The 9,124-nt window shown below is 33.7% G+C and overlaps 1 protein-coding gene across 1 annotated transcript; it reads left to right on the top strand.

Annotated features, from left to right (window-relative positions):
- Positions 1-6,889: 6,889 nt before the first annotated feature.
- Positions 6,890-7,858, top strand: LOC119512574 (olfactory receptor 5K1-like). Its single transcript, XM_037807365.1, has one exon. The coding sequence runs from the start codon at positions 6,890-6,892 to the stop codon at positions 7,856-7,858; it is 969 nt and encodes a 322-aa protein (XP_037663293.1).
- The last annotated feature ends 1,266 nt before the right edge of the window (positions 7,859-9,124 follow it).

The following is a 9,124-nucleotide window of genomic DNA, read 5'->3' as shown; positions in this document are numbered from 1 at the left end:
GTTTTGACTACAAAATCTTTTAAAATTAATCAATAGCTGTAAGTATAAAGGGATTGTCACTGTGTTTCATGGTAGAACTCTTTATTTTCTAAATGTCAGGACCTTTAAACTCATACCACTCAGAGAAGTTAGGACAGAAAGTGCACATTTCTCATGTGGGTGATATGAAGAGTTCCTAGATCCAAGTAGTCAACCAGCTAATGATATGGCACCATATAATGCTCATTGATTTGGGGGATATACTGCATCATGGAGGATGAAGCCCCATCATCACAGAGCATCCACTCCAAGAAGATAACACAGTTAAATATTCTAAAGGCCATATATATCAATTTTTTTAAGCCACTAATATCTGGATGATGTGGAATACAATAGAACTAGGCAATTCATTGCCCATATCATCATTCTTTTGCTGTATAATAGGTTTCTTGGTTCAAGGCAATTTTATGCAAGTTCTGTCAGTCCTCAGATAATGGTATGCCCTGAGGCCTTGCATATAGGAACAATAAACCATACCTGGATTACATGTTGATTTAAGATAATATGAAATTCTCCCTCACTCATGGTAGAAAGGGTTTACAGTATCCAACTTTCCACCAAGGGGCTGATTTCTATCCTTGAGGGATTTTGCCACACTGGAAACTCCATAGTGGTCTGTGTTGCTATCAAGTTGGACAGGTATCAGCATAAAGAGTTAGATCAGTTTTGAAAAGTTGGAGCTTATTAGATTACATACATGCATGCTTCAATCTGAGCCAATATAGCAACTTCATTCTTGTGCCCTATAAGCTAGCCCTGGGGTAGCAGATGTTCAAAGTGGGGAGACACCAACTGACTTGCTCATGCAGCATATTTGATCCTTTAGTGTCTCTTCCTTGGAAGATGCACTCACAAAATAATTGTCATGTAATAAAAGATCTCCAGCCTTCATATCCACTCCAATAGACCCACACATCTACTCTTCCATAGAGCCCACAGTCCCTCACCTTTAAATAATTCTCCCTCAAGGCCACTGATAAACATCCAAGACATTCACCTCACCAGAAGTCTATACATACTTACCCTGGACCACACCCCTTTTATACAATGGAAATGGATGATCAGTACACTGCCCCAAAGAAGAATTTCCTGTTATTAAAGTCTTTCAGGGAAGCCCGGGTAGATCAATATTTTGCAGCATTACATATTTGCTTGCACCAACAAAGAAACTTAACCAACTAAGAATCAAGCTTGATGGTTTTCCTCTTCTATAGCTGGCCATAAGAGAAATTCCATGTTTGCAGAATTATAACCTGACACAAAGATGTCCATGCAACAAGATCAATGGCATTGGGTTCTTTCCACCTGCTTGTGCAGATTGTTGTGTCCTCTAGCCCAGCTAACGCCTGATCCCGGCATGATTGTAGATATATCTCTTTCATTCAAAGATGGATTGTCTATGGATCTTATTCTTTGTTAGTATGACATATAATAGCTCATGAAGGGCCGTTCTAGTATGATGAAAAATTGATGTCCCATGCTCAGGTGCTCTGGCTCTGACAGGGTCTATAGAATATGATGGAGTTATTTTTGCATATTCAGAATATTTTATCTGTGCTCCAGAAAGTAAGGTCTTGCTCTAAAACTATATGTATCTCTGTTGTGATTCTCCTTTTGGGCTTTCCATAATTTTCCCTAAACTCCACATCTCTTTCCAGATTATCCTATGCTTCTAGGTCCTAAGGTCTAAATATCAAGACTACTTGCACCACCTCTTAAAACCAATGAAGAGCTCTTTCATATTCTGGGGACCCAATCAACTGTCGTTCTTCTCCCATTTGGACAGACATATCTGTGCAAGGTACTTTTTTCAACTATGTCTGATATTTAGTAATGTTGGCTATAAATTTATGCAAGTCCAAGAATTGTTGAATCATAGTGGTAAACTAGGTTTTAAAAATAAGGTGTATATAATTTCATGTCTTTTTATGATATTTAATCATTATTTTTTGAAACAAACTGTTTAATATCATTACATAAAATAAAATAAAACATTTAATACCATTTCTTTTATTTCAAATCTTTTTATTATCTATTTTATTGTTTAATAATATACATTATATCTTATAACAGTGATGTATCTAATCAATTTGTAAAGATGCATATATTTGGAATATACATCAAATGATTTACTGTTATACATGTATGACCAAAACAATTTGGAATGCCTCCTAGAAGGAATTTCCATAAGCACATGGATGACAGTTGGAAATACAGGAGATGATAAAATAATCTAGGTAACATTCAAGAATGAAAGAAAAAAAAAAAAAAAAAAAAGGTGAGGCCAAGATAGAATCAAACATCATTAAGGCTAAGAGAGAAACACAATCCAGCAAATTGTCAGAGACAGGACAGTCAGGAATATAGAAGTGAGTGTTATCACACAACCCAGTTTTACCACAGGGACTTTCAATACTTCAAAACACTACAAGTTAGTTGGGAAGATAATTAAAAGATGAATATTAGAGGTATCATGTATTGTGTGGTTATGTACTGAGTGAGAGAGCAGGTTCAGTGAGGACAAGGCAGCAGAAAAAATGAGTGGGAGGGGACCCAATAGAAAAATTTCCAATCTAAATCCATATCTCTCTTATATCTCTTAAGCAATCCCTTATATCATGGGTTCATGTGCTTTAGATACTCTTGTTTAACACCTTTGTTAGATTAATTCATGTAACATGTATCTCAAAGAAGACATTCTTAATCTCAATTCACATTTTTTTCACTGATTGCATTTATAAGGGGATGTTTGAAGAAGAATTACCAGTTAAGATGTGGAATCTTTTGTGAGCGGTCTTATAAAGTTCAAAATCTTATTTGGTTGTGACTAAACTGAATCAAAGTGGCCCCTAATCTGAATTATTGAAGGCCTTAAAAAGAGAGAAAGTTTGGACATAGAGAAGCCAGAAGGCACTGAAGTCAACCAGTCAGAGACAGCCACAAGGGCAACCATGTGACGGAGACAAAGATGGAAGCCAAGGATCTCCAAGGTGTAGGTCAAATCAGGACAAACATGTTCAGGGGGAAATTATGTCATGTACAATACCTTGATGTTGGACTTCTAGCCACTCAAACACTGATCCAATAAATTCATGTTGTTAAGCCAATAAGTGTGTTGAATTTGTCATAAAAGCCCTGGTAGATTAGGCTTGTCTTTATCAATCATCGAGGTTTTTCTTTACGTATGTCATTTCCTCAGGAAACTTCCCTTACCAATTGCCTTTCATCTGTCAAAATTCCACTTATCTGAGCAAATCATCTGAAATGAAACTTCCTTTGAAAATCTTTCCTTTCCTCTTATGGTCACTCAGGTGCTGCTTCTTTACATTCCCAAATAACATGTTTACACTTCATTATATTTAATATCCTCTTTTATTGCATTCTTATTAGGAATATAAGTGTCATTCTCCCACTCTAGATATAAGCTTCTTGTCATAAGTCATTGCTTATATCTAAGAAATCTTCAGCACCAACTTGCTCACATCCTAAGCCGTGAATGTCCAGTGTCCTGGCTAAATCCCTGTATATTTTAAATACTTGATAAGGGTTGAACTGAAGTGAAATTTGAGCAATCACTGAAGTAAATATTGAGGATCTACCTCAGTTTCCTGTGCGGCACACTAATGATGTATGACATGATCCCTATTTAATGATATTTAATCAAGACTTATGTGTGAAGTTAAATGACACAGATCAAGTCTGTTTAGATGGCAATGTGCCCGACATATTGAAGATGCTGAGAATAAAGGAATGAGCAAAATAGATAAAGGCCCCTTATCTCTTAAACCTGTATGATAATGGTAGTAGTGGGAATTGTGGTGGTGGATTATAGATGTACCAAAAATTAACTATTTAGTATGTGGAGAAGTAATTAGTGATATGAAGAAAACACAGGTCAAGTAAGTGAAAGAGTAGCTGGAGTGAACGCAAAAGGCTATAGAACAGTCTTAGTAATTCAAGCGTGGGTCTAAATAATAGTATCAGAGTTATTTCCAAGAGAGCTTTCCAGAATGTGGGGACAGATTCACTCATGGGGTAAAGAAATCAGCAATCCTGGCTGAACACATCTGCCATTTTAGTCTACAGTCCACTAATTCCTAATTATCTTTCATGAACCATATTAATCACACTTCTAGTAGTCAATGGACAGACTGTTTTCTGTCCCCTTTAGATATTATGAACATAATGATGAGCAGTATTGTATTAATGATATCAATTCCATCAGGATCAGTGATGGTTAGTTTATTAACTTCAATGTCTCACAGAACTTCTTTAATTAATACTCCATGGTTGATATATTTTAGGGAAAAAATCTCCCCACAGAAATAAAATGGTGACAATGCATGTAATCCCCTTTAGGATTTGATGGAAAACACATTTTGCACTGTAAAGAATGTAATATTACCACTGACCTATTAGTCATCCTCTAGATGTTCATTCTTTAATCCCAAATGTTTTAGAGAACATGATACTTATTTCTGAGATTCAATAAATACTAATACCTTAAAGCAAGTAATGAACTATTACAAAACCCTTCCCTGTGAAATCTAGGTAAGAGACTTATTCCGTTTATTTTTGCTTTTCATAATAACATTCATGAATATGTATTTCTTTAAATTTATTTGTCATTGTTTCATTGTTTTTAGACTTGAATTCCTTAGTTATCATTCTAGATTTTCAATAAGCAGAAGACTGTGGAGACTAAGATGAGACACAATACTGCAATGAATTTTTCTGATTATAAGCAGAACTTCAAAACATACAGTGAGATCACATAGTAATTCTTTTAATTAATACAAGAATATAGATTGAAAGTTATTATGACATAATATTTAATGGTTAATAGTTAATGTATCAAAAATAGCAAATAAAATTCATCAAAATCCTTTATATTGATATTGTCATTATGGAACATTAACCAGTTTTTACTAAGGAACTTATTTGATTTATATCTTCAGATAATACCACCTAATGCATCATTTAATAAAAAGAGAAGATAGTCTTCAAACTAAAATTCTAGTAAGTTTAAAAAATTATGTTTCTTAAGAGGTGGAAAACTACAAGCATGCTTAATTTTTATATTCATTTATAAATATAGAAACAACTTTGGAAATTGTATAAACATACAAGGAAGCAGAAAAATAGCAGTAAATGAGTCAATTCAGATAAAAGAAAAACACATTTTATAAAATTATTGTTCTAAATATTTCTTTTTTAGGATATTCTTCCAAGTTAAAATTGTAAATTTGCAGAGACAAGGAGGTAAGTTACCACCATTGGTAAGTACACTGAATACAAGTGGGTACACTGAATGCAAGTTCATTTGTCACGGGTGATCAGAATGGAGACGGTATTTGAATCATTCTGCATTTTTATAGCATTTTGAATATCTTTTCAAAGAATTATGTCATCATTTTTTCTCAAATGCTGCAATCTAATAAGGAAATTATGCATAAATGTATAGTAAAACAATGTAGACTATCCTAGATTGTTTTGGGTATATAAAATAAGCTTGAATATTTAGAATATGGAGACAATTTTGGTGTGTATATTTAGTTAAATTTTACTAAGTAGTATTATATATAAACTGTTCCTTAAATAACAGATGGAAACAATTTTGATATGTTAACAACAATAACAGGACTAAAAGCATGGAAATTGTGTTTGCAGAAATGAGTGTGGTACTCAGGGTGGAGGGAAGATGTAGGTGCCCAACATCATGTAGTTGGTTACACAGAGTGACAAAGTTGGAAGAACTGTTAAATGTAGGAAACAAAGGTGGAAGTGGATAAGATTAGAGACCACTTTAAATTACACACAAGGTGTTTCAATCTATCTTTAGTTTAATGTTTTTCTGGAAGCAGGCTGTTACTTCTGTCAATATCAGAAAAGTATGTCTACTATTCTCCAATAAAGATAACAGACCTGAAAATGATAAAGGGAAAGTGAGCATAAATGTATAATCAAATACTAGGGATAATGTGATAAGCTAAAAATGTTGGGCAGAATCTCTCTGGAGCAAGTTGGATAGGGTAAAAAATGGGTATTGTAAAATCTCATGATTTGTTCACAGTTATAAGGGTATGCTCAGAAGCCTAATAACATAACATCAAGGAAAACCTTAAAACAAGGAATAGTTGTATTCAGATAAACGGAGAAAAGATTCTATTTTATTTATAAGTAGTCCTAGAGAAATTGCTCTTCAAAGTCAGGCATAGGTTCCATATGGGGTTGATTCAAATATGAAGGTTACATATAAAAATTACTTATTAAATATATATGTGGATATTTACTTCCTAATTTTCCATGCATGTTTCATTAAAGAGGAACAGTCCCCTCCTGCATATTTGTGATCTATATACACTTCCTAAGATGTATGAGTTAACTTATCTGTGTGCCATTTTAAACATAATTCCAATGAAATAGTACAAAAATGTTTATTCAGTGGGAAAAAATATAGGTAAAGTATAATTTTAAGGATACTATAAGGATATTCATTACAAAAACTGAAGTTGAGATTATCTGAAAACACTGCATAACATATGGATATCCTAGATTTGTATACTAACCTTCTATAAATTCATAAAGAAAACCTACTACTCTAAGGACTCTGTTTATAATTATGAAAATATTACTGTGAATCCTGACCAAATACTTTGAGGTCATAGACCTCAACCTTAGGAGAAATACTATCTCCTAGGATATGTCTGAATGTATTAGAAAGACAACAGGAGATGACTGAGGAATATCCTCTGCCTGCTGTACAAACTGAAATTAGAAGGGAAATTAAGACATATTCTGAATTAGATCTTATATCTCCATTATGTTTATCTAAACAGAGAAGGTGGAGATGAGAGAAGATAACTACTCTATGACAACTGAATTTACCCTCACGGGATTTACTGATCAACCAGAGCTGCAGCCTCTTCTCTTTATACTGTTCTTTGTCATCTATCTTATCACCATGATGGGGAATCTTGGTTTGGTGGCACTGATCTATATGGAGCGTCGTCTTCACACACCAATGTACATCTTTCTGGGCAACCTGGCTCTGATGGATTCCTGCTGTTCCTGTGCTGTTACACCCAAGATGCTAGAGAGCTTCTTTTCAGAAGATAGAATGATTTCTCTCTATGAATGCATGGCTCAATTTTATTTTTTCTGCTTTGCTGAAACTGTGGACTGTTTTCTTCTGGCTGCTATGGCCTATGACCGGTATGCAGCAATATGCAGCCCACTACAGTACCACACCAAGATGTCAAAGAAACTCTGTGTCCAGATGAATGCATGGACCTACATAGCCGGAAACGTGCATTCCATGATTCATATAGGGTTACTGTTTAGGTTAACTTTCTGTAGCTCTCATGAAATCAGTCACTTTTTCTGTGATGTTTTTCCATTGTTTAGGCTTTCTTGTGCTGACCCCTTTATCAATGAACTGATAATACACATCTTTACAGGGTCAATTCTAAGCTTCACTATTACTATAGTCCTAGTCTCTTATTTTTACATCCTCTTCACTGTTTTCAAAATGAAATCCAAAGAGGGAAGAGGCAAAGCCTTATCAACTTGTGCATCCCACTTTCTCTCTGTCTCAATATTCTATGGTTCTCTACTTTTTGTGTATGTTCAACCAAGTTCAGTCAAAGAAGAAGATAAAGATATACCTGTTGCTGTTTTTTATACTCAAGTAATTCCTTTATTAAACCCCTTTATTTACAGTCTAAGAAATAAGGAAGTAATAAATGCTGTAAAAAGAATTATGAGGAATAAATCTCAGAACATTCTAAAACAAATATCAGCCCCTGAAACAAACTGATATTAGTATGGTAACTTTTTTCAAAGGCAAGTTATATTGAGAAAATGTAAAGTGGCCATTTTGTATGTAAAATATTAATTCATTCAAATTAGATGATATGAAAGTCAGGTAATCTTTAAATGGATATTTATATTCAGAAAGGAGGGTTTCTACTGAGATACACTGCAAACTATACGCTAATAGAGTCCATCAGGTACAAGTAAATGATTACTCCTGAGTACACAAATCTGTCAGACTGTAACTATTTTCAATGTTCAATAAATTCACATACTAAGAAAAGTTCACAGTATGTAAATGAAATCTTGTTGGTAAACATATGGAATTCCCAATCATACTCAAATCAAAGTTCTCAAATACTAATCCCAACTTAACCAACACCATGGAGCAGATGTAAACTATTCTTTTGAATTTGATTCTCATTATTTTTGTTCTAGAGATTATGTTCAAACATGGATTTATGCAGAACATGCGTTCAAAATTAAGAACATTTTCATGTCTTATTTATCCTTTCAAGCTGTCTTGTAATAGACAATATTTAAAAAAGATATTTGTCACTATGTTATTGAAAATAATGTGACTTATATTGAAATCCCTCTGGATTTGTATGTTTTTAGTTAGTTTGATTAGTTTTTCATGATGTTTGACACTGCAATTCCTGAATATATCAAGTCAAATATTTGATCCCCTAAAGTCACTGGTAGAATTTTGTTCTTAGAAATATCATTAATCTGTAATGTTTTCAATATGCATTGTCATATTCACATCATTAGCAGAAAGATAGAACTGCTGTGTAAGCATCTTAGCAAAAATTATTTATTAATCACTTGAAAGTGTGAAATGAAAGAAGAAATAACTTTCTCAGACCCTACTATCTGCTAAGTGCTAAACCAGAATTTTCACATATATTGCCTACCAATGAGTTAGGAATGTTTCATGCTTTTCCAAAGGAAAACTCACACAATTAAATATTTAGTAGTTTACCCAAGTTCATCTAGGTCACCATTGAATAGGATTGAAATTTGGATCAATACTGCCTTTTTCCAAGTATTTTACAGTTGCATGCACAGTAGCTTAAATCATAGTTTATCTCCAAATGTTTGCAATATAAGAAGTATATTGAACACCTGTATATGAATGAAAAGCAATGCAGATCACGCACAAGCAATCCTTGATTGTGTTGGGTGTATATATCAAATTAGGTTGTTCAGAGAATCTTGCAAGGGGTATTTAGTTAAAATAGCATCAGGAGTAAATATGCTTTAAAGA

The sequence above is a fragment of the Choloepus didactylus genome, chromosome 1, assembly GCF_015220235.1.
Source record: "Choloepus didactylus isolate mChoDid1 chromosome 1, mChoDid1.pri, whole genome shotgun sequence".
Lineage (NCBI taxonomy): Eukaryota > Metazoa > Chordata > Mammalia > Pilosa > Megalonychidae > Choloepus > Choloepus didactylus.
This window is presented reverse-complemented; position numbering and strand designations above follow the sequence as displayed.

Excerpts from the sequence above, each read along its gene's own strand:
- LOC119512574 (XM_037807365.1), top strand. The coding sequence starts at position 6,890 with ATGAGAGAAGATAACTACTCTATGACAACTGAATTTACCCTCACGGGA.